Source organism: Eufriesea mexicana, unplaced genomic scaffold, assembly GCF_001483705.2.
Source record: "Eufriesea mexicana isolate 0111107269 unplaced genomic scaffold, ASM148370v2 scaffold14589, whole genome shotgun sequence".
Taxonomy (NCBI): domain Eukaryota; kingdom Metazoa; phylum Arthropoda; class Insecta; order Hymenoptera; family Apidae; genus Eufriesea; species Eufriesea mexicana.
In genome coordinates this window covers 290,487-316,026 of record NW_016922043.1, presented here as the reverse complement: position 1 = coordinate 316,026, position 25,540 = coordinate 290,487, and the positions used below count along the sequence as shown (strand labels likewise).

Here is a 25,540-nt window from a genome sequence, read left to right as displayed (position 1 = left end):
CCAAGACGGTCAAAAAGAACTGTGTAAACAGGAATTAAGCAGTTGAGTGCACAAATTTTATGTGGAACCATGCTTTAGATGATTTACAAAGAAGATGATAGAAAAATTACCAACGAAAGTTTTAATGGAATTAGGCGAGAAACGTAGTTTTTTAATGACAATGAGACCTTTTCCAATGTAGACTTAACAATTTTTGATTATAAGATTATTTATAAAAGCTTACAAATAATTTGCAATGGATTATGCAACTGTAATTGACCAAGCTGTGAAACAGTTTTATGCAGAAGGAAATAACGATGTACATTCATGGCTTCTCAGGGTTCAAGCCTCTCCAGAAGCTTGGACTTTTGTTTGGGAACTTCTTGATCCTTCCAAGGTACACAAATATACAGCTTTGCCTATGTGTCATCAATATATTATTGGAACTAACAGTTCTGTCTTTTATTATAGTCAAGAGAAGCACAGTTTTATGCAGCTAGCACATTACATGCAAAAATTTCCAAACAGTGGGATGAAGTGCCCAAGAGTGAATATCCAGTTTTACAGGAGCGTATAATAAACTTTATGAAGCAGCCAAATATGCCAAAGGTTGTTCTATCCAAACTTTGTCAGGCGGTAATGTCTCATATGAATTTGGTTATGATTAATTTAAGTTATATTATTGATATTAAAGCAAAGAATTTTGTGTTTTCAGTTAGCTGGATTTGTAGCAAATACTAGTGCAATTGTAGAAAATGATGATAAGGATAAAAATGTTGTAGATGAACTGATGAGGATGTTATCATATGATTCTCTTCCTATGTTGGAATTATTGTTACGTACACTTTCTGTATTACCTGTAGAGGTAAGACATATACATAAATATTTTGCAGATCCATGAATGATTAATATATTCAATAATGTAATCAGTTTGAAAGAAGACATGAAGTAAGACGAGCTAAATTACATGAGTGTTTAGTAAATGGCTGGTGCAAGACAACTTGGCTTTTACAACAAGTTTTTTTAATATGTAATCCAAATTTTCAAGACACTGATAATGATATGCACTTATTAGCTATGGAATGTGCATTATGTTGGCTTAAAGTGGGTCAACTTCCTCTTGAGGCAACAGGACAGATATATCCTCACTTGCTAGCAGCTGCAGCATATTATGCACCAAGCAGGTATGTATATTAAAAGCATATTTATTATAAATCAGGGTTGTATATTATATAATTTTAAAGGGAAGGACATGATGAAGAAAATGTCAGAGGTTGGGAAGTTGTTCAAGAATGCTTGAATATGATAGTAACTCATTGTGAACTTACAAAAAGACCACAAACACTGTGGGAATGGACACAAAGTTTGGTAACCATGGCAAGGCAATATAGTGGAAAATATTTTTGTGAAATTTTAACTGCAATTGGAGATGCTCACAGCAGAACGTTTCTATATGCTTTAGTGGAAGAAGGAAACGAAACACAGAAATGGACTGTTGAAGGTTTAATTGAATTGCTTTTACAATGTTCTGAACAAGAAGGAAGATATCCTACAAATGAAACTCGTAGTTCTATCCCATTTGGATTCTGGTATGCCTTACAAGATAATCTTCCCACTCTCGACCAGCCTTATGAAAATCGTGCTTTGCTGATTTTGAAACCTGTTTATGCAAGATTAGCACAAGCATTATTAAGAAAGTCGACGCTTCCTTCGTCTCTTAGTGAAGCAGGAGATGCAGAAGAACGGGAGCTTTTCAGGTGTTATAGACAAGACGTCGCAGATGTTTTAGATTATTGTTATAGAGTATTAGGACAAGATTTGTTAGTTCTTCTTGGACAAAGGCTGAGTCAAGCATTAGACAGCTCGGAAAAGTGGACAGAGGTAGAGTCGACGTTGCACGCTTTCGAAGCTTTAGCAGATAGCGTTGGCATTGAAGAATCCCAATACATTCCCGCTTTGATGGACTTGGTTCTTAGTCATATCCCATACGATCTCTACCCTGGAGAGGTACAACAAATTCTCTTGTATTAAAATGGTGCATAATCAAATTATATGTTACAATCTTATATTCATTTATAAATAAAAGTAGATTACAGAAACATACTGTTTCATCATAGATATATCAAATCTTATTTCATTTTAGATACTTGCATGTGCATGTTCAACAATGGGAGCATATGCAGAATGGATTGGAGAACATCCAGATCCTTGGCTCGAAAGAGTGCTCCGAATTGTAACTTTGGGTTTAACAAGAGGCTCAGTCACAGCACCTTTTGCTACTATGGCTTTAAAAGATTTAGCTCGAGAGTGTGAACAACAACTCACACCATTTGCTCCATCAATTCTTAATACCATTGAACAAACTCTTCCAAATGTTACTCCAGGATGCGCAGAGGGTTTACGAATGATGTATGCAGCTGGCAAATTGCTGAATACTTTACCCTCTGTTGATGAACAGTTAGCTCATTTGGATGCTACATTAGGCTTGTGTATAATAAAAATTCGAGAATTACTGGAACAACCTTGGTTTGTTGCTCGTGGTGCTGTAATGAATCAGTTAAAAATGGCTACCATGTTCTTCTCTACATTAGAAGGATCTATTGGAAAAGCTGTATTAGATGGTCTATTGCCAATATTTAGTCAAATTGTTGCCCACCCAGAATGGGGTCAAGACAATTTTACATTAGGAGAGATGTATATGTGTGCCCAGAAGTCTCTAACATCACTTTTACATCCAGAAGAAGATGCTCGCCCTCTGCTTCCTATTTTGGCAAATTCGTACAAGACTTGGCCTCATCCTGCGGCTTTAAATCTACTTCGACAACTCGTACTATTATTTGGACGAGATCCAAATAATGTAATTGGACCTGTTTTTGCTGATATAAGTTCCATTACATTAAGTGGTGTTAGAGCTTGTAGATCTGTAAATGGGAATTTATCCGATTGGGCAGAATTAATGGAAGCATATCTTGGATTATTAGCTCAAATTTGCAAGAAAAATACAAGAATGTTGTTACAAATCCCTGATCAAATTCCGGAAATGTTACAATGTGGTAAATTTAATTTCCAATTTATATTTTTTCAATTGTGCAATCTAAAAATTCATAATGCAGAATTTCAGAAAATCAGTTTTATTTGTTGCAGGAATCAATTGTTTGACACTACCAGAAACAGGCACAGTCAAGGCAGCTGGACACTTTCTTACACATGCTATTATGCAGAGTCCGCATCTACAGACATTTGTTCAACCAATTGGTCAACAGTTAGTTTCTGTAATTTTACAATGTGTAGGTATGTAAATGAAAAATCGTATCTATACAAATTTTGAATAATTGTATAACATTAAATTCATGATAATAGGTGGAGAAATTCCGAGAAGTAACCTAGAGCCTCATGCGGAAGTTCTATTGACATTGAATAAAACGTGCATTGAATGGACAGCACAGTGGCTTCGTATCGCTTTTGAGAAACATAATACCTTATTTACAATTTCGCAAGCACAAAAAGATCTCTTCATTAGAAATGTGTTGCGAGAAAGAACGAACAAACGAATGTACGACTTATTACAAGACTTTAGCCTGCAGAATTTGTCTTCGGCAACTAATTGGAATGTAATATCGCGTAAGCAATAAAAGAGTGGAGAAAAGGATAACAGAAAATAATTAATCATACATGATTAACGAATAATCCAATTATTAAATAAACGCTACTTTATTCTGTGTAAAATACTTTCTGTTGCGAATAGAATCGATAAGGGTAACGTTTATCTTTTATATAACAAGTAATTTTAAATAAAAACTATGTGTATATCAAAAGAAAATACATAATGAAAGAAAAAGTGATAAACAGTCGTATGTTATATAATATATCGACTTTTTTTTTTTTTTTTATTCATTCCCATTGGTTAATGTGTTTCAAAAGTTTACAAACAAATTATTTTTCTTTTTCAGTGTAATGTATGTACTGTAATCTATAGTATTTAATACTATTTTTCACACAATATCAAGACATATAAAATATTCATTTATCCTTGTTGCTTCATAATTACATTAAATCAATCTTACAAATTAACTTATATACTTTAATGTTATTCACACATATAAGTCGATATGCTTATAAGAAAGAAGAAAAAAGAAAACTTTAAAATAAAAGTTACTTACAATTTATCTCAATATGCTCAGAAAAAAGAGAAAAAAGAGAAAACTCCAAAGTAAAAGCTACTTATAATCGAGTATTACTTCAATCTCTGATATTTTTCTTCCATATGCATACATGCACTTTCGTCTTGTTTGAAATTTTTTATTACACAATATCAAAAAGAAGTATGTGAAAGAGAGATAAACACGTTGAAAAATTTTCCAACTGTTTATCAAATGTCCTTTTCTTTTCTTTAGGTTGAACTGTTACTATGATTACTCTCTTCAATTTGTAGTGATATGAAAAAATTTGCGGCAACCCGCGATTTTTTAGGCTTTATCACGGTTTGTGTATTTTGTACTTGATGTGAACTATTTTGCACTGGCTTTTCCTTTTCGACGGGCGGGCTGACAGCTTCTACTTTTATCGTCTGAAAGGGTTGAGTACAAAATTAAATATTTACAATTGCTTAAAGAAAAATATTTATTGTAGTAGTTTGAGTGTCTCAGTTTTTTGTAAAAACCGAACCAAAAAATGCTAGGCACAGCGATCGTGCTTCTTTCGTTTCATGACAAAAAGTGCCAAAGGTGGTGCACTCACGTTTTTTTTTTGTTTTATATCGAAAAGTATCAAGCAGCGTAACCCCGCTTTATCCGCTTCGTGCCAAAAAATGTTTTTGAACTTATAAGCTTAAATTACTTCAGTTACTGTGACATTACTGTAAGTATAAGTACTGAAAATATTATTTGATATTTTAAAAATATTATTTAATATAGTCTCACTAAGCAGTAACAGTAAAGACACGTATCAACGAAATCCAATCGTACAACTGATTCGATTTGACGAGCTGACTAATTGGCACTTTCAGAGAGTGAATAGAAGCGCGATCGTGCCTTCTAGTATTCAAACAGTTAACAGACCTTCGTAGAGAATTCCTTTTTCTTTTGTATTGTGTGCTGAAAATTGTCTTTGGCACTTTGATTTACATTATCTTTGTTAGCAACCTGCTTAGCTAAGATGTGTCTGCTTTTCTTTTGTGCTTGTAACGGTACGAAAGTTGGGCATTTCTTTGTTTCTGACTTTGGTTTCTGAGACGTTTCTGATTGAATATGATTCTTATATTGATTACTTTGCTTGGACGTATCTTGAGTACCAGCAGCACAATTATCCTTTTGAACCCATTCGAGGGATAATTGAAGAGGTTTAGGTTCTGAAGAATAATATGGTACTACTGGTGGTCTTATATTTTGCGTCCATTTATTATTTTGAAAATTAAAGTACCAATATTGAAGAGGTGGCAGAAGTATCTTCATATTTGGTAGTAGATTACCCAAATTTAATTCCTGACAAAAAATTAACAGATAAAATTATAATAAAAAAAAAGATGTTCAATTAAATTTTTAATAAATTACTGTGTAAACTTTCTTCGCAGCACTTCCTGCTGCCTGTTCATGATTTACACAAGGGTCTAAGTTGATAGTAATTCAATAATTGAGAGCAATACCAAATTGGTGTTTTATTATTCTGACGAGCTTGCTGAAATGAAACAAATTTTTGTTACTAAAGTGATGCAATACTTAAATAATGATAACTTGAAGTGCTTACATCAAATAATTGTTGCACCAAAGGTGGTGTATCCAATACCTTGTTTTCTTTTTGTAGATTATTTGAACATTTAGGTATTTTAGATACTCCAGGTTGTACAAGTTCTTGAGCGTTTCCATCAGGAATTTTTAATACTGCTTTTAAGAAAGCACTCGGATCTTGTGGCTAAAATACCATGATTGGTAATAAACTATTGATAATATGAAAAAAATTATGCACCGATACCTACTGAATTTTCAGGTTTCATTAGAACTTGTGGTGCAGCTTTATTCAGTTCCTAATAAATTATACGTACAATATATAAGACCCCTTAATATGCTATTAGATTGATATATACAGTCAAAACTAAAATGTAAAATAGACTGACCTGTTTCTTATGCAATTCGTTCCATATTGCCTGGAATTCGGACGTTGGATTTGTCGTCGGCATCTTTTGCGTGTTCTGAGAAAGCTGCACACTTTTCACCGTCTTGTTCGACTTCCAAATATTTGCAGTGTTTTGACTGCTGTATTGTTTAAATTTATGAGTTGGCTGATTTTTTGACGTTTCTTCAATACTTTTTTGAGTAATCCGTGATTTTGGCGACATCGGTGTTTCAATCGACAAATAATTTTCATTCCTATATGGCCTAAAAGTACTGGTGTTTGTGCGTAATTGACCTTCCTGATTGGTCATAAGATTCTTCCACTCTTCTATAGGCTCTGTGTTCAAATTCATAGTCCCTTTACTGTGTTCTATCCTCTGTCCATAACTAATATTTATGAAATCAAAAGCTGCCAAACGATACGCACGACATTCAGAGGATCCATTTATACTAAATCCATCTAAAAATAACATTTAACTAAATTCAATTGTTTTAATAATTCATTGAAAAAATAGAAATTACACTCACCAATAATTGGTTTGTCGAACAAAATAGTGTACATAGTATCCAATACACGTGCTGCCTTTTGTATTCCAATTACAGTTCCTTTATATCCAAGAGGTACTGTGAAATTATCTTTAGTACAGCAAATTCTGTCCAGCAATTGTGTCTGTGTTTTTGGATCAGGTGGAAGATTGCGTATATATAAACTAGGTGTATAAAGTAAATATGGCTGCACTTGCATATCTACAACTCTTCTAATGCTATTTGGTGTCTTTAAATATGCATCTACTTCCTCCTCTATTTTTTTTACTATAAAACTCTCAACAGTTTTCCCACCACAGGTTTGACTTTCTATTCCATGAAACTGTTCTTTCAACCAAGCCACTATGTCATTTAGCTCTCCAGATCTATAATAACAAAATATCATGAATCAATAATCAAACTCATTTAATAGTGAGTGGCAATTAAATAATTCTTTACCCTTTAGTAAATAAATCTTCTTCTTGAAAAATACACGTGGTTGGATTTTGAGCTAATCGTTCAAAAAGAGTAGGATATCTTAGCATGTAGCAGCGGACTAAGTCAAGCGCTTTTGGACTATAAAGCCAATAACCATCTTCTCCTTTCCGAGTGTAACCAGGTACCTAAAATTCATATGTACAGTGAAAAATTTGTTCTACAAAAGTAATAACAATAGAATATATTTACTTCTGCGTTTTTCTTCGTGAATTTTAAATTGAATCCGATATTATGTGTAACTTCATCTTGCTGAGACCCATTTGAAGATTGCTTTACAAAAATTGTGCCAGTAATTCTACTTAAAAGTAGAGTACTTATACCCAATTTTTGTGACGCTATATTCCCGTTCATATATTGAGTTTGAAGATCCGCTTGAATTTGTTTGATAGCTTTGAATGACGGTTCTCCCGTCGTGAATACAGATACTTTTACTCTACCCGATATTTTACAAACTGCTGACTTGCGTATCTATTAAAAAAAAAAAAAAAATCGAAATTTGTAGTCGTGTTATTTATGTATATTCTATACGACGTACTTTTCCCATTGCTCCATAATATGGATGTCCCAACATAAAACAAGTAGTCCCTAGTTCAAAGATATCATTAACAGTCTCATATCGTGCAACATTATTGCTACAGATCGTGATATCTTCTACTACAGTCTGATAAGCATAACAACTTGGAACATCATCCCAGTGCTTTTCGATGTGTACTTTCCCATTGGAACCAATAGTATACTTTTCGCCTGTCAGTAATCGTACATAGACCAAAAACTTCGTTTCTCCAATATCCACTCCAAGATAACTTTTATACCTATATATAATAATTAGCAAAATTCAACACAATTAAAATAAAGTAAACGCGATATTAAAAAATTTTTAGTTGACTTACATTTTTGTTATACGTTCCTTCAACACATTCCACTCTGTTTCATCAACGGTATCGTATAAACGTTTCATTTGTGGATTAACTAAATTCAATTTTGTAGAACAATCCGAAACGCCAATTACAAAAGCCTCCCTCAAATGAGGCCAATTTACGAACACTGTTTCTCCTAATAATTTTGATCCTATAGTTGTTAAGTCAGCCTTGGTTTGTGACTTAATATATAAGATCATACTTTTTTGATCGGATTGTCTTTGGAATACAGTTACCTATATGCAACAAAAATTATTTCAGTACAATAAAATAGGAAACTTAGAATAAAGAAAAAAAGGTTGCGGATAACTTACTTTGGCCTTCTCTAGTTTTGCAGTATGCTTTATATACCGCAAGGAAGAAAATCCAAAATGATATATATCTAAGTTTACACCAGGACACAAACCTCGTACTAATTTCTCTCTAGGAACAAAAATATCCTCACGATTAATTAATTTCATAGTTGCATGATTAATAATATCGGGAAAATATTCAGGTGATTTATAAATGCCTAAATCTTGTTTCGTATATAAGAACAAGCACATTGGTCCATGTTGGTTTCTTGCCTGTTCCTCTGGAGTTAACTTTGAATAATGAGGTGCCATTGCTGTAAAATTTCAATTAATAACTTTAATATATTGTAAACTGAAATGTTACAACACTTTATTTACCTTCTAATAAGACTTTTTCATTTATAAATGGTATAAGTACTACAGCCTCCCATTCTTGCCTCTTGCCATTTAAATCTGTTTTGAAGTCCCATGGATAATAATCAATTATTGGAGACTCTTTATCAATTAACAATGATTGGAATGCTGATGGTAATAATTCTTTACTATATGGTGGCAATACAGCCAATAATTGTTCAAATGGTGAAAATGGTTGCCCTAATTCAAATTCCAACTTTAAGTCCTTAAAATTTTTTATATCTGATATATAAGGTGCATAATGGTGTGGATAGTACCATGACCAACTACAACATCCATTATAATAATAATTTAAATTCCATTGAATCGCCCTAACATAACACTCAGCTTGTGAATGTAAAAAATCTCTAAAACATCATGTAATACATAATCAATAAATATAGAAAGAGTATGAAATGCTTGAATTGTGTAATGTTTACTAATTACACTTACTCATCTATGTTTTCATATTTTATCTTATTTATATAATAATCTTTTTTGTGTTGAACAAATTCCATAGTGTACATTTCGCTATCCGATTTATCATCTCCATCTTCATCGTCATACCTTCCTAAAGACTGTATTTAAATGTATTAATAAATCAAGTATTGTGAATATGATTATTGAGGTACAATTTAAATAAGTACCATCTCTGCTGCAGTTCTAAGTAAAGCATTAAATTCCTTATCTTGTATTTTTTGGGGAGAATAAGTCTCTTCACTGCTCCTTGATGTCTTATCATTCTGTTTTGCAGTCTTAATGAAATATTTTCCTGTTTTAGTTTCAAGAAACTTCAAATCTGCATAATATTCAGAAAATTGCAATATGTCAAAACGACTAAGTTTTTCCATAAATTTTTCAAATCTATCTAATCTTAATGTCCCTGCTTCATTTATATAACCTGAAATGAATTGAGTACTTCAAATATTTTCTGACATATTTTATATTGTTTTTTCTAGTTTAGATTATCTAACCATCTAACGTAGGCAATGTGTTCATGTATACTTCATACAATATGGACAATGCACCATGTACAATATGTAAATTTGGCAGATGTGGTATAAAATCATTTCCTACAAGAAATCCCATTAAAATCCAGTCATCAATTATCTTCTCCAAATCATATGGAAAAGGCAACTTTTCTTTCAATGAGGAAAACTCATGATCTATATATCCTCTTAATACATGTAAATGAAATAGACAAAATTTTGTCTCTTCTGGAATAAAACAAACTTTCCTTCCACTTTTAGAAAATGTTACTTCTTCTCTTAATAATATAAAATGTAACTCATGTGTGCATAAACCTAACATTATTAAGTCTGCATCTAAACCATATAAACAATGTTTAGTATTTACATTATAATTTGGTTGTGTTTTCATATAACGTATGAACTCCATTATTTTGTGCTCTCCTTCACCAGGAACCTGAGATCCACTGAATATAATTTTACACTTTTGCCAAAGTTTGCTTGTTGAGATTTTATATGTAATAAAATATTTCAATTGCTCATCAAGTTTAGACATAAACTGTGTTCCTGGAGTTATACAATTAGAATCAAATCTGTTCTCTTTAGGTATGTTTATACCTTTAGCTCTTGCTTTAGCTTCTTGAATCTCTACATCTTTTGCAGTTTTGAAGCGTCTACTTCTTTGTTGATTAACTTTTGCACGTGGTGCCACACCATCAATTGCTACAAAAAATAACTTTTGTGGCTGGATCATGCAAAACAATAACTCAATATAACGAAATATATTCTTGAATATAGTCTCCTCTGAAATGCAGATCGAAATGTCCATATTGCCTGGATGTGAGCATTCATGTATAATACCATTTGCATCTATATATAAATTATCAAATTCAGGTATCTGCAAACAATGATGTAATCGTACATCGATAATGCACTGAGATATATTTATTTTATTTCAGATATTATTTATGCATGCTCTTGTCAAAAATTTTTATTTGAAAAAAATATGCGATAACAGAACATATAGGAAAAAATACAAAAACAGATACTATCGGCGATAAAACTTAAGAAGCAATTATTGTTGACAACTTTTTTTAGTTACCTGATAATCCTTCAATTTTTCAGTGACACAAGGATATCTTTCGCTTATATATCGGAACAACTTCGGTATACCCATTTTTAATACGAAATCTTTTCGTAATGATTAGAAATGTTTAAATAATTTGCACTGTGATGATAATATTTAACAATTTTTTACCTAAAAACGGTTTTACAAAAATTAAAAACTTCGACCATGTAAGTTTATCAATTTTACTCCAATATATTCATAGAAAATCGAATTTAAGAAGATGGGAAACTCATTGAGACTAATTAGAACATGTGACGTAGCGCATCAAAGGGGCTAATGGAAAATTATTCTCCCTAAAGCTTTAAATATCAGTTTAAAAATTTCGTATCTAAAAAAAAATAAGGATAATGATTATATTAAATTTCAAAACATTTTAAAACTTTTGTTATCGACCTAACTTTAACAAAATTTATGTATGCTGTATAAATCTGTTGAAAAATATGTTATATGTGACATTTATCATTTCACTTTTTATGATTCAATTTTTTATTTTTATTATTATTATATTATAATTGGATATAATCAATTTTCTATTACAATGTATTATTAAAAAATCATATACAAATTTCAAATTAAAAGTTACTTAGTGTTTCTGTTTATTTATTAAACAAGTATCGTGTAAAATTATAAAATGTAAACTTAATAATACTATTTTTTGGTTTGTATTATAAAGGAGAAGGAAATGTTACTATTTTTATAAGTAATCATTACATTATCAAATAATTGTTAACTTAATTTAAGAAATCTCTAAAAAATAATTAATTTTCTGCGGAAAAGCATTTACTAAAACGTATGTGGATATTCTACTTAATACTCATTGCCGAATAGTAGTCTCGAAGTTACTATAGAATCGATAAAGGAGTCCAGAATGGAAGCCAGTCATAAACAGCTTATTTATCTTGTTAATACTCATTTGCTCAGTTTATTTGCGACACACAAAAAATCATATTAAAGTTTCGCGTAGGTATTACTGAAATTTTATTCCAATTTGAATTATAATTTCTGCCAATCATTTTTTCATTTTTTGTAACATATACCATTGTCAGTTTATGTTTCGTTTTTGTAGACTTAACCTTAAATGATATCAAAATAATGTTAATAGTAGATTTGCCGCTTTTAATTGTAACATTTAATGTAAAACTATAAGCGCACAAAAGTACTTTTAATGACTGTAGAAATAAATGATATTAAAAATATCATAATTATATTTTATTAAATAGCATAATACTTACAAAAAGTTGTAAATTTATTTATTTCTAGTTGCAGATGATCAATGTTGGAAGAATGGTATTGTCGTTCAATTGCAAACAACAATGCAGATGCAGAAGATGATGATGATGATAGCCCAGAAGAAGATGTGCCTAATTATAAAGATCAATATCGAAATCTTAAAAGAAAGTTAAAATTTTTAATCTATGTATGTGTATTTAATTTTATTATATATGTTTTGAATACAGTTTTATCTCATCCAATAATTATTTTAGGAAAATGAATGTTTTCAAGAAGCTTTACGGTCTACACAAAGGAAATTACTTAAAGTAAATAGGGACAAAAGTTTTTTATTGGATCGATTATTACAATATGAGAAGGTAGATGCTTCGTTCAGTGAAAGTGATGAAACAGAATCATCTGATGAAGAAGTTACTCGACTTGACACTTCAAAAAGGTAATTAAAAGAATTTCTACTAAAAATAAGTTGTTGCTATTTATATATTAATTTTATATTTTGTTATTAGAAAAAAGATAGAAATGGGTATTAGTAATCATACACCTCATCATATTCCAACAGTAACAAAACCTCTCAACACAAGTAAAAAGAAAAAACCCACTCCAAAAGTAACAAAATCAAACAACACACCTATAGTAAGTAACTATTTGTAATTGTTTGTAACTTTAAGAAATAATTACATTAAAAACATTTCATACTTCAGGTACAATCGTCAAACAATGTAGTACCACTGTCTTTAATGTCAGATGGTCACATGACACCAGAAGAAGTCGAAAGACATCTAGAGTCTCGGCAGACTTATTTAGAATTAGTACCAGAGAAAGCACCACCTACTGTTCCAACTGAAATGTTCAGCAATGATCCTTCATTAGATAGGTAAATAGTTGTGTTAGTGATTATGAAAATGGCTTAAGTCACATATGTTTCATTTCAAAATATTCAAATATGTTATAAATTAAAAAATTAATTACAACAAAATTACAAACTTAATCTAATCATTCTACTTTTTACTATTTTGGCAAAACACTATTTTATTTTATGCTAATATAAACAAATGTAACGAAGTACAAAATCATTTTTTTCAGATTTTGACTTAGGCTACTTTCATAATTACTGGCACAGTTAGTTATCAAAATTTTATAAGATTTCATACTACATGGAATATACATTTACAGTGAATCTAACGAGATTGGAGAATTAGAAACATCGCCGAGTAATATGGGTGAAGATTGTCCCAGTGTGGATATGATGGCTGAATGACAAATGTTTATTTATAATTTAGTGAATAATTTCAAATTGCACATATTTAAGTATCTCGTTAATATTACTTTACTTGGCTAATTTAACTGTATTCTTCAGAAACATAATACAAGTTTTTATACATGTAACACAATAGTTCATGATTTTTTTCATGATTTTCTATCCTATGATTTTCTATCTTTTACTAACGAGTACTTATAGTAAGAAGTAAAAATAGAATATTTTGTCATATTTCATAGTTACGAACGTCACTTTTCAATAACATAATACAGTTGTAAATAGTAGAATAGTGATAAATTTAAATTGTTATATAATTAATTTTCATTTGTCTTTTTTTATTTCGGGCATTGCACAAAAATATTTAGGTTAAATAACTAACTATAATGATCAACGAAAGAAGCTCCATCGAATATGTTCTTGAGGAAATTATAGCGAAAGTTGTAGCAGAATCTAGCCAAAAGAATAAAAATATTAAGTTAACCATAAAACGGAAACTCAATGGAAAACATGATTTGAATAAAAGACCAAAGTTAAGTTTACACAAATCTTTTGATGAAGAGATATACTGTCGCATTTGCTATGATTCTTCTCAACAATTGCCCATTACATATCTCTGCAAGTGCAAAGTTGGTTAATCGTCACCATCACTAACATTTCAAAGAAATTAACAGATAAAATAAAATGAAATTTCTTCAAGGGAACCATGGGTGCAATTCATTTAAAATGCCTAGAACACTGGCTAGAGGAAAGTAACAGGAATAGTTGTGAATTATGCGGACATCAGTTTGAAGTCAGACGAACTCCTCGCTACCATGTTTTACATTCCATAATAATTTGGATGTGCCTCAATCAGCAACAACATCAATTGTATGTTCGCAGTTTAAAGGCTGATTTACTTCGAAGCATTATTATTACACCTATGGCGATAGGATGTTCTTATATTTGTATAGTCGCAGCTGATTTTTATGCAAAGAATAAGTATGATAACTTTTCTCCAGCACGATGGACAACTTATTTATTGTTAAGTATGATGTCTTTGTTGCTTTTCTCTTATTTTATATGGATGTATATGGCAATACAGTATCATCAGAAGATCTGGTTTTATTGGTGGCAAAAGACAAGTACAGTAAGAATTATATTGAATCCAGAAAATAAAACTTCAATAAACTACAAATCTAATATATCACAAGTTTAATTATGGAACACTTGAATTGGTAACGATGAATATCTCGTTACAATAGACATTAGGATGCTCTTCTTTTGATTGAAATTTTCCCTCGACTTAGCTGGGATATATATATTCGCACTTTACTTCCATCCGAAACTTTCTTCACCCAGATCTGTGAAATGAGGAAATTAAAAAAAGTGAATAAAAAGGAATAATTCTGTGGATTTATTAATACTTATAACTTACAGCTTCAGTTCCTATTGCAGAGATATTTGCAGCAAACCTGGTTAAATCTTTCCCTTCTACATACACTGGTTGTCCGCGATGAAACCTACAATTTTTTTGTTTAAATACAAAATTGATACATATTTTACATCAAGGAATAAAAACTTAACTTACCACCGCCTTTCATGTAAAAGTTTTCCATCCTCTATTCTAGTCTCTATTATGGGAGTATCGGAAGGTGGAGGAATATGTTGCGAAGGCATATTTACCATGTTGTAATGTGGCAATATTGCTGGAAATAATGTTACATAATTAATGTATGCATATTACCATAGAATTTCCAATCAGTACCTGGTTTTCGAACAGTGGTCAGTACTTTACCACGACTAATAGCTTTTAAATCGCTTTCTATCTCTTTTTCATCTAATAAATAATTCAACTGTGCAGGAGGTGGCTTCCTCCGTTTTTCTACTTTTTCAGGTACAGGATCATTTGGTCGTCTGCGTAATTTCCTTGTCATTACAGGTTTCACCTAAACAGTGAGTAAAAAATAATATAATGTATAAAGAAAAGTAGGAACATGTTAGTATAATATGAAATATCAAACATAAAACTTCCATTTCTGCCAAATTTATACCTCCATTGAATCACCAGTGAGTTCCATTGTGTGTCGATCAGATTCTATCATCTTCCGTTTCTCTTCCATATCAGTCAGTAAATTCTCCTTCAAATCTATCTTTTTTTCTTCAAATTCCTTCACTGCTGCCTTCTTTTCCAATATGTAGTCACGTTCTACCCATTCTGTCAAATAATCACGGTAAATTATATTCAAACGTAATCTGTAAATAGACAATTTAATTAAAAGGCATGTATACAATAACTACATTTAAGATGAATTTTATATGTAAAGTATGTAAACCTTTCTTTGTATTGAGCCTCTAAGCGCTTTAACTTGCGATTATATTCTGGATGTGTTCCGTCCTTTAATTGTTGTAATTGTTTTTTTAAACTAGCCAATTTATCTTGGTAAACTCTGAAAAAATTTAATACTGCATTGTTGATCAAGAAACGTATATGTATTTATTTACTTACTGCTCTTTTATTTCTGTGTATTCTTCAGATTTGCCAAGATCTGTCTCGCTTGCTTCTTCAGTATCTGGAGATTCACATTGACCACTCATGAATGTACCAATTACAAAATATTTTTAATATACTAATTGTACCTTCATCACTTTCATCCTGTTCTTCAGCATCACGGTCATCCTCTAAATATTCATCATTATCCTCGTCGATATCATAATCATCTTGACCATACATAGTCGAAAACGGTGAATCCTGATATGACATTTTATGATATAATAATCATTTCTTAATTACTAATACTGAATTCTTTAAACCAATTTGATAAACAAGTAGTTGTATTCAACTAAGGTTAGAGCTGTCAATTACAATACTACTGAAATTTTAATTTTCATAATGTATAAAACTTATTCAAATATTTAAATTGTGAACAGTATAAAATCCCATATACTTTTTATAATATAACTGTAAAAAAATATATATAATAAGGAATATTATAAATAATATTTTTCTTGAGATTTATAAACAAATTTTATATTCAATTAGTCAAATGTGGAGTTTTCAATGAAATATCATTAAGGGCGTTCTAATGTAGCTTAACAATGCATTCATAAGTTTATATAAATTATTTAATAATTGCAATTGTAGTAAATAATATATGTTATCAGAAATATATAGAAATTATCATAATAGATTAAAAAAAAAACAATATCATAAATTCATTGAGAATATTAATTTTATTTAACGTCACAAAGATTACGTAAAATCAATATTTATTAATTTTGATCAATTTTTAAATATTCAAAATTTATTTTTTTTTGTTATATATACATCTATATTCAAATTTAAAATGTAAATTTTAATTTTAAAATTTATTTTTTAATAAAAATAAAAATTAAATTAAAGTTTACCAATAAGTAAAAAAGGAGATTTCTATTCTATGGGTATAGGATTTAATGGATAATAAAAATTTATCTCATAATTTTTTAAATAATAATTTTAGAAAACTTTGAATATTTGAATATCTTTTTCAATAATTGAACATTTTTGTTATCATATTTATGTACTTGATTAAATTTAAAACTAACAATAAACATTGTATATTTGTGATTTAACCGTCATTGGTAAAACATGCAATTGGTAACACTTCTTAACGTACTTCGCAGTTGTATAGTTACAGTTTTAAAATGAATGCATGAGTAATGGAACGAATTTAAAAGTAATATATATATTCTTCTGTATGTTTCTAAATTACTCCGTCTTTCAAATAGTCAGTCAGATGATACATTGAATGTACCTTATCTAAGCTTGTGCCAATCGTTATTGTTGATACGTAACAGGATCATTGGAATTTGGCGGTAACATAACCTTATGGTGACCTTAGCAAAAAAGTTTATAAATGATTCTTTCTTGTGCAGTTTATTTTAATATATTGTATTAAATATGAAGGAATTAGAAGAAGTTAGCTGTGAGGTAATTCATAATATCAATAGATTTTCCTGTTTTCTTTTGAAAGAATACCAAAAAGTATCCACATGGTTATTGTAGTACTTGTTTACGTTATATTATTAAAAGTAATATTACTCTAAATGTTTTAACATTATTTTTATGCAGATACGCAATGTTATAGACATCCAACACTCTATAACAAAATGTTTAAGTAATGTAGAAAGAGATGACGGTGGACCATCAAATGGTTCACAAATATATAATAGTTCTGATGGTGTCTATGGAGGCTTTTTAAATGATGCAACATATGCTTGGCTAAGTTATGGTTGTCATTTAGTAGTTCTTAATGCAAAAACTGGTGAAAGTACCAGTTCGTGGACTTTTCGGGGAAAGATTACATGTGTTTGTCAATTTCCTGTTCAATGCGGAGAATTACCATTGCTTCTTGTTGGTTTAGATAACGAAGCAACAAGAATTAAAGATTCTATGGGTTTATTATGCATCTTTGATTGTACTTCCTCTCGTGTTTTAAGAGCTATTAGAGTAGGTATTAAAATTTTATAAAATATTTAGAATGAAAGGTATAATATTTATATTTTATATTTTATATTTTGTAGATGCCAGCTGGTGTAGAACAAGTATGTATTGTATCTGGTGGAACAGAATGGGAAGAATTTAATGATAAAAGACCAGACAATATTCTTATGCAAATGGATGGTATAGCTTGTGTAGTATTACGCAATCTTCATCATCTCATGATTGACCTTCAGAGGTCTACCTGGGAGGTATCTGATTTATCTCTTATAATGGATGAAATTTCTCCAGCTGAGATAGAGTTTTTAACAACAAAAGATTCCTTCCATAGAAATAACAGCAAACATATGACTTGTAATTTGCTAACTCAACGTAAGTATAACTTAAATAACACTATTTCATATTCTAATTTGATAAATAAAACTATATTTATACATTTGTAGGTATTGAAAAACATATTGGTTTTAATAGAGAAGATTTTGAATCTAATGCTTTTTTAGATGAAAAATTAACAAATATTATAATCAGTTCAACGAAAATCGGTTGTTTAATATCAGGATGTCTAGGCAGAGTAATAATATGGCAGAATGATGGCTCTGTGGGATGGATTAGCACACCTGTAGACGAAACTATGATTGTAACACATTTAGCATTATTAGAACCAGCAGATGACCCCAGGTCCTTTTACTATTTATGGGTTGTTTTTCAAGATGACTCATTTAGAGTTCCTCCTCTCTTAAGAATGTTTGCCTTATTATTCAACCGAAAGTACTGTAATAGGGGAACTAATTTGTATTTTAATTTGGAAGCTGAGCCTAGCCTTAAGTTCGAAGTTGAATTAGATTCAAAAGATAGAGTGGTTAGTTTATCTACAATTGAAAGAGGAAACAATCTAGATCAAACAGAGTCAGAATGTAGAAAAGGTGAAGACAGTTTGATTCTGATTTCAACTACAAATAGAACTTTGTTATTCGACTTAAATCAATGGTATAAGGAACAGATGCCTCAAACCATCAGCGAGTGCAAGAATCCAAATAGTATCTTAGCCTGTTACAATACAAATCATCAGCTCTGTAACTTGACCAACAATGAGATAATAAGCTGTGCCTATATTTCTCGCACTTTGCAAGAGTTTCCCAATAATAGCTTAAGCTCATCAGAAGAATTATTTTATCCAAATTCCTTATCCCTAGAATGGATAGAATTAAGTTTGGCAAAACTTACTTTTTGGTTTTCTAGAGGTGTCCAAGCTGAATTACTTCGTGAAATTGCCCTTACAGGACCTATTATACTAACACAACCTTCTGAAATGTTTCACAAGTGTCTTTCCGTCGGTTTAGTACCTTTCAACACAGAAGTTTCCTTTTCTAGTGATCATAATACTCAAAGGGATATGTTATTGTCACTTTGCCTGGAGCAACGTTGGGCGACTTTCTTAATTAGATGTGCCAAAGAATGGTCAGATGGAAGTGCTGCTTACATGTACCCAAACTTTTTAAAATGGGGAATACAGCGTGCATCTTCTATAAAAATGATTGCTGATCACTTATGTATTCCTTTATTTGATCAATCAGGTAATAACATAGGAGAATCTGAAGTAAAAACACTGAGATTTTGTCATCATCAATTGGAGTGCCTATCCAATGTAGTAGCTAAACTACCTTTTGAAACAAGTAGTTTAATCAAGCAACGAAGGGCATTAAAGCGAGTATCCATGTACTTTCAAGTACTTCTATGGTTTTATGACGTGGGTTTGTTGCCTGAATCGCAGAATTTAGAGGAAGGTCCTCTACCTATTTCCCTTGCTTTAAAGATTCCATATCCATACGAAAAACTATTCGCCATATATAAAGAGAAACGAGAATCGATTAAGGATAATAATCTAAAAGATGAAAATGAAAAAGTACTCTTCATTGACGAACTAATCACTCGAGAGTGTCCTGCTTTAAATTTGCAGTGGGAAAGAGAAGCTGGAGATGTGATTACAAATGGTTATTATCCTCCACCTTCTTTGCAATCATTACTACGAAGTTACTTAACTGATTGTGGTCAAATAGAGTCAAATGAAATAAAATATAAGCATCAGATCACTATATACCTTTTGATGGACTTAGCTATGCTGTTACAAGGATCTTATCCTGGAGTTGATCAATTGATCAAATATCCTTCCTCTTTTAAGATGAGTCCAAGTCTCATAAAACTTACTCAAGCATTCTGGCTACTTGATCATGAAGATTATCATGGCTTTTTGGATATGATAACAGGTCAATTAGTCAGTGATTCTGATGTCAAAGATTGGTATCATAAACTTGTGCTAAGAACATTGATAAGAAACAGCCAGCACAAGCTTGCTTTGATGTATTTACGTATAAAGAAACCACCTTTGTCATCCATTCAAGAACAGAGTACATTAATAACTTTATCAGTAGAGCATGGGTTAGTTCAATCTGCTTTTCACCACAGACCTCGGTCGCATTATACGCAAATATTAATGTGCTTTTTTCATGCCTGTAAAAATTATGACAAACTTGGTGATATTTTACATTTGGCTCTTGATTCTGAGGAGGAGGAAATGTTTGTCAAATTTTTAGAAGATTCCAAGTCTGAAGACATAAAATTATTATATTATTTGCAACGGTGTCGTTACATGGAAGTTAATAGCAAAAACTCGACTACTTGGTTCAATGCCATTGCCTCAAAAAATACACATGTTGATATATTAAATGCTTACAATGCAACTTTACCAGATGTGGTGAAACGATTTTCTATGAGCATAAATAAAATGAACTTAGATACAGATCTAGAGTCCAGATATCCTAGACCCATGACTTACAATAAAAATCTTCAGAGAACCACAAATATTTATGAAACAGTCATTAAGAAAGCAAGAGAGACCTATCTTAGAGGGGAGAAGTCTGGGATACCTTTTGTTACTGCTCCTTGCGCCACGTTAAAATTAAGTAATGATAAAATCAACATAAGTTGTGTAATGTCCCCTGAAGTAGTGGAGAAGAGTAGAAAACGCACCTTAGAAGAAATTACACATGATGAAGAGAATAGTGACTTAAAAACACTAGACAAAACAAAACGTAGAAAGTTGCTGGATGATGGTGAATCAGTCTTGAATGCTGCATTTAGTACTCCTTTGGTAAAACGAAAAATATCAAACAATCGGGATACTCCAATTGAAACTCCTCATTCTATTTTAAAAATTCGACAACTCATAAGAAATTCAACATCTCCTGTTGGTAATCTACAGGTAGAAATCATGGACAATTCAGTATTGGATAGAGAGCGTAAAATTCCTCGACAGATACGATTTAATATTAATCAATCAAAAAACAATAGTTCTCTTGACGAGGTTAATGGGGGAGAAGATTTCTCTAAACTTAATGATTCTGAAGAAAGCAAAGAAGTGTTCATAAGTCCAGTGGTGAGCGAAAAGTCTTTGACTGAGAGTGCAGTCTTATCGGATAGCAGTTATACTTGTAAAAACGTGTACACTGCTCGACCTAGACCGAGTCTTAGAAGAAGTCATTTACAAACGTCTACAGAATCTATGAATGAATCTTTGACCAAATGTTCAAGAAGTTATATAAATTCACATTTGAGTACATCTTCAGGCAATACATTGCATAACTGCTTATCAAAGGATATACCACAAGTGTCTACAAGATTTATTTCTACATCATCTTCTTCTGTTTATTCTCCTGCGATACTTTCTCCAGATAGTAGTTTTGAAACTAACATTTCTTTAAGAAAGTTCAATGAGAGCAACCTTCAGTGCTCATTGAAAATACCTAAACAACAAGATAGTAATTATAATTGTGTCTTTGCGTCGACTCCTATGATAAAGAATTCTGTTCCTGAGGAATCACAACACAGTTCAAAGGAATCAGTTGACAAGGATATTGAAGAGGACATAATTCCAGAAGTGCTTTGTAATGAGGAACAGAAGTTTTTGGAAAGTATAAAACAATCAAATAATTTAGAACTTTGTAATAGTAAAAAATTAACAGAGAATATGGAAAGTAAGTACAGAAATGGAGATCTTTCAAAGATTAAAACTTTGGAAGATAGTAGTAAAGGCCATAAAAGCAATGAAAAAGAATTTAAAGATTTTCCAAACATAATGAATAACTTAAGTTATTTGGAAAGCAAAGAACAATACCATTGGTCATTTTGTGAGGATCAATATAATAAATTTGAGCATAATGTTGAAAAACATGTAAATTCGCAAAATACCGAGCATTTTGATATTACTGACGATGAATCTTCACACAGTGGCGATGAGGCAGTTTTAGTATTCGATAAAATAGAGAGCAAAGAAAAACAGGAGTTAGAAACAGTACCCATGGTTGTAGATAACATCTATGATGCTTCAAATATTACAGATGATGAATCAGATTCTAGTGTAGAAGTAATAGATGATGTGGAAAGGATTGCAGGTTCAGGTAGACGAGACAGTACAGATAACCAATCCAGGTTGCTCATACTGCAGAAAGAAATTTCGCAGAAATATAAAACAAAAGAAAAGTCAATACAACTTGATAATAATAATTCTAGTTACAAAAAAGCGCGAAAAAATTCAGTCCATAATTTATCAGAGTGTACAGAGCAAAAGGATATTGTTAATACTTCTAGTTTAGATTCTGAATCCTATGAAGTTGCACCTAGGATAACTAGATCACGAAGAGCTTCCTCCACAACAAAAGAAATCAATACATCTCCTTTAAATTCACCTTCTAAGACTACAGCAAAAATATCACGATCGAGACGAGCTAGTTCACTCGTAAAAGAAGTGTTAATTGGATCTGTGTCAGCTGTAGATGAAACTATCAAGAGGGCAGCTTCTTCTGGGTCAGAAGGATCACCCGGGACTTCATCTCCAAGGAAAAATAGGGGTAAAAGAGCATCTTCTATAACCAAGGATATATCTATAGAGGCAGAAAGCAAAGAAGCTAAAATTCCAGTAAGGAGAACTACCAGACGTTCTGTTTCAGTGCAAAAAGAGCTACCAGAACCTGTAACTGAACCTGTAGTTAAACCTTTGGTAAAAAATAGTAAATTGTCTATAACAGATTTAACAATAAAAGATAATGAGACAAAGGTTCAAATAGAAACTAAAGCTTTGAAAACAAAACAGTTTTCTGGAGGAACAAGAAAATCGAGTACAATTTTAACCAAGTCAACAAAAGAATTTGAAACAAGTGAACAAGAGATGAAAGAAATGAAACCTGTTGAACCTCCAAGAAAACGTGGTAGTTCGATGCCGAAGGAATCAATTAGTATAGTAAGGACTCGAAGATCTAGTAGCGTAGCTAAGGAAATTATTTCAGAGGAGTCTGAATCACTACTAGAAACAATAAAGGGGCAGGTAGAACATATAATAGGTAGTCCAGCTGTAAACACACGTAGTCGTAGATCATCGATACAATCGATACCAGAAGAACTTGAAGAAATTTTAAGCGTTCCGTTAAAAGAGAGAGTCTCCACTGCAAGTAATAAAACGCAGACTGCACAGAACTCTCGTCAGAGAAGAGCAGTAAGTGTTGAATTATCTCAAATCGAGACAAGAAGGAAACTCAGAAGTACTCGTAACAAAGGATTCTTTGAGGAAACAATAATAGAGGAAGCGGTAGGAACAGCGAGTTCAGTAGACAATTCTGATCTTAAAAAAGTTTCTACAAAGAGAAAACATATTTCTTCTGAAACTTCTGGTCAAGAAGCAGAGAAAGTGATACCAAAACCGAGAAGAAATCGTAAACCTACGAAGCAAGATACTAAAAATAAGGAAATTAATCAATTTTCGTTTTCGCAACCAGAAAAAATGGATAATCTACCATTGGACGAGAAAGGTATATTATAATGATATTTAATTAATGTTCATTTGTCAAAATAATTTTGTTATTATTATTAAGACAATACAAGATAATTTAATTATTTAAAACATTTGCAGCCATTGGAGAAGTTCCAAAATATATGTTTTCACCCCCTCAGACCAGGTCAAAGACTATGGCTGCTGATCATCGTAGGTGGTTATTTTTCAATTAGATTAATTTGCTTTGCTGTTAGCTCACATATATTTTCATATTCAGTGCTCTGTAGCATGTTCGCTTATACTTCCAATGACAGCTAAGAACTCAATGCTTTATATGCTGTTTTATTACGTTTTAATGGCATAAAAGTAATATAAAACTTTCTTTCAATTTTTGTATAGGAAAATAAGTAGTTTCATTCCAGTCTTGAGAGAGGATGAGAAAGAAGAAGAAGTAGAGGATGGAAAAGAAACACAAACTATTCAACAGAGAACCACAGAAGTGATAAAACCAGGCCATTATATTCGTGAAACAGTAAATCGCTGTAGAATGAAGTTTGTATTACCTAAGCAGTCAAAAAGTACGACAAATTAATTGTAATTGTAGGAAATTTAAAAAAATTTTTTTGCTCAATCGTACATTCAATTGTCCAATTTTAAGTGATTTACAACCTATAATCTATAATAGATAATATACAGTGCTTTCTTCTAAACAATATGTATAGTGGATAATATGTAAAAAAATGCAGTTGCTTTTTGAATGACTTGGTTGCATAGAAAGAAAGAGGTGAATTAGAAATTACAATATGTGGGACCATGTGAAATGAAACTTTTGTTACATCATAATGATGCTAAGTTTATCACAGAATATGATTGATTTCTGAGGTATCAAGCAGTATAAAGGGAATTTTTGCTATTGACTTAATAATAATCAGTGTAAAGGAAATTATAATAGCTATATTTTATCAATGAGTAATTCTTTATGAAATCAATACTTGAAACATGTGCTAACATCTTTTTTTGTATAATCTATAAACTTGTTTAATTAGTTCAGTTATGTTTATAATGCAACCTGTTTTGTTTTAACGTGTCATTAAGTTTTCAAAGCATGTAGACAGCTGTACAGAAAGAAATCTTCCGTCTGTATTTTCAATGTTGAAACAAGAAATAATTTTGGAAATGTACCATAAAGAACAAACAATCAAAACATATTAACTCTGTAGAGATTGTAAGATTCATTACTTTTATATATCCAAATAGATTTGTTATATTAAATTGATTGTCTTTTTTATCACAATAAGTTTATAAAATGAATTATTATTGTAGCTTATATTTGTATGGGGGTCTTTGATGGAAACGTGTATCATAATTTTGTAAATAATTTATTAATATACCCATGTATAGCTGTATTCATACAATAAATGTAAAAAAGGATTAATACATACTATCGCCATTGAATAAATTTCCAATCACCATAAATAAGTAACTAATTAAACATAAATACCGAAGCATTATTAAATAATACTATAAATGTACCATATTTGCATTTATAAAGGATAAGTAAAAAATAAAAAATAAAAAAAAAAGAACGTGAAATTTGCGTGTTGCTAATACTAGACTTTATCTGGTACAAAATGAATGTTGTAAATGTTGTCTTTGGCAGTAAATTGTTCTTGGTTCTGCGTCTTAAATAATTAAAAGAGAGATACTTTGCTCTAAGAAGGAAGCAAGGCAAAATTATGCATATATTAAATCCATAGAGAATTTAAAAGGCAGTATATAAATTCGATTAAAATTTGTTTTGAATAGATCATTTGATATTCAGTCTAAATGTTTGTACATCACTGTTTGCTTACTCAATACAATTAAATATAATAACTGAATCTTTATTTAATCTTAATCCTGATTGTCTACTTTGTTATTTATTTTTATTTTTTGTATATAAATCTCTGATATTATTATATAATAT

General features: G+C 31.0%; 6 protein-coding genes across 8 annotated transcripts; 4 read left to right on the top strand and 2 right to left on the bottom strand.

Moving 5' to 3' along the window:
- Positions 1 to 235: 235 nt before the first annotated feature.
- Positions 236 to 3,679, top strand: cdm (importin-13-like protein cdm). The gene is made up of 8 exons (XM_017909069.1): positions 236 to 376; positions 451 to 615; positions 695 to 844; positions 910 to 1,163; positions 1,224 to 1,986; positions 2,123 to 3,032; positions 3,124 to 3,270; positions 3,340 to 3,679. The coding sequence occupies exons 1-8, from the start codon at positions 236 to 238 to the stop codon at positions 3,609 to 3,611; spliced, it is 2,802 nt and encodes a 933-aa protein (XP_017764558.1). The 3' UTR covers positions 3,612 to 3,679.
- Positions 3,680 to 4,369: 690 nt separating this feature from the next.
- On the bottom strand, positions 4,370 to 10,928 carry pcm (5'-3' exoribonuclease pacman). The gene is given in 18 exon segments (XM_017909068.1): positions 4,370 to 4,546; positions 5,037 to 5,459; positions 5,529 to 5,585; positions 5,587 to 5,652; positions 5,722 to 5,886; positions 5,951 to 5,998; positions 6,089 to 6,546; positions 6,615 to 6,997; positions 7,071 to 7,234; positions 7,299 to 7,577; positions 7,645 to 7,921; positions 8,000 to 8,262; positions 8,341 to 8,633; positions 8,698 to 9,080; positions 9,166 to 9,290; positions 9,360 to 9,613; positions 9,687 to 10,578; positions 10,783 to 10,928. Coding segments are annotated over 18 exon segments (4,782 nt in total). The 5' UTR covers positions 10,858 to 10,928.
- Positions 10,929 to 11,647: 719 nt separating this feature from the next.
- LOC108553983 (INO80 complex subunit E) lies at positions 11,648 to 13,350 on the top strand. 2 transcript variants are annotated; one of them, XM_017909085.1, is made up of 6 exons: positions 11,648 to 11,769; positions 12,070 to 12,226; positions 12,294 to 12,475; positions 12,546 to 12,672; positions 12,741 to 12,913; positions 13,213 to 13,350. In XM_017909085.1, exons 2-6 carry the CDS (start codon positions 12,083 to 12,085, stop codon positions 13,295 to 13,297), a joined length of 711 nt encoding a protein of 236 aa, XP_017764574.1. In that variant the 5' UTR covers positions 11,648 to 11,769; positions 12,070 to 12,082; the 3' UTR covers positions 13,298 to 13,350. The 2 variants fall into 2 exon arrangements, with proteins under 2 accessions (XP_017764574.1, XP_017764575.1); XM_017909086.1 differs by lacking the exon at positions 13,213 to 13,350 and adding an exon at positions 13,123 to 13,155.
- A 330-nt stretch (positions 13,351 to 13,680) lies between these two features.
- LOC108553979 (E3 ubiquitin-protein ligase MARCH3) lies at positions 13,681 to 14,497 on the top strand. Its single transcript, XM_017909080.1, has 2 exons — positions 13,681 to 13,923; positions 13,995 to 14,497. The coding sequence occupies exons 1-2, from the start codon at positions 13,681 to 13,683 to the stop codon at positions 14,490 to 14,492; spliced, it is 741 nt and encodes a 246-aa protein (XP_017764569.1). The 3' UTR covers positions 14,493 to 14,497.
- Positions 14,474 to 16,037, bottom strand: LOC108553978 (sin3 histone deacetylase corepressor complex component SDS3). The gene is made up of 8 exons (XM_017909079.1): positions 15,914 to 16,037; positions 15,783 to 15,846; positions 15,610 to 15,723; positions 15,328 to 15,529; positions 15,042 to 15,222; positions 14,865 to 14,982; positions 14,712 to 14,796; positions 14,474 to 14,637 (listed from the first exon to the last, which is right to left on the bottom strand). Exons 1-8 carry the CDS (start codon positions 16,035 to 16,037, stop codon positions 14,542 to 14,544), a joined length of 984 nt encoding a protein of 327 aa, XP_017764568.1. The 3' UTR covers positions 14,474 to 14,541.
- A 1,013-nt stretch (positions 16,038 to 17,050) lies between these two features.
- On the top strand, positions 17,051 to 24,166 carry Elys (AT hook containing transcription factor 1 homolog). 2 transcript variants are annotated; one of them, XM_017909109.1, is made up of 6 exons: positions 17,051 to 17,243; positions 17,385 to 17,762; positions 17,837 to 18,125; positions 18,197 to 23,611; positions 23,713 to 23,788; positions 23,974 to 24,166. In XM_017909109.1, exons 1-6 carry the CDS (start codon positions 17,214 to 17,216, stop codon positions 24,164 to 24,166), a joined length of 6,381 nt encoding a protein of 2,126 aa, XP_017764598.1. In that variant the 5' UTR covers positions 17,051 to 17,213. The 2 variants fall into 2 exon arrangements, with proteins under 2 accessions (XP_017764598.1, XP_017764599.1); XM_017909110.1 differs by having other exon boundaries at positions 23,713 to 23,784; positions 23,974 to 24,055.
- The last annotated feature ends 1,374 nt before the right edge of the window (positions 24,167 to 25,540 follow it).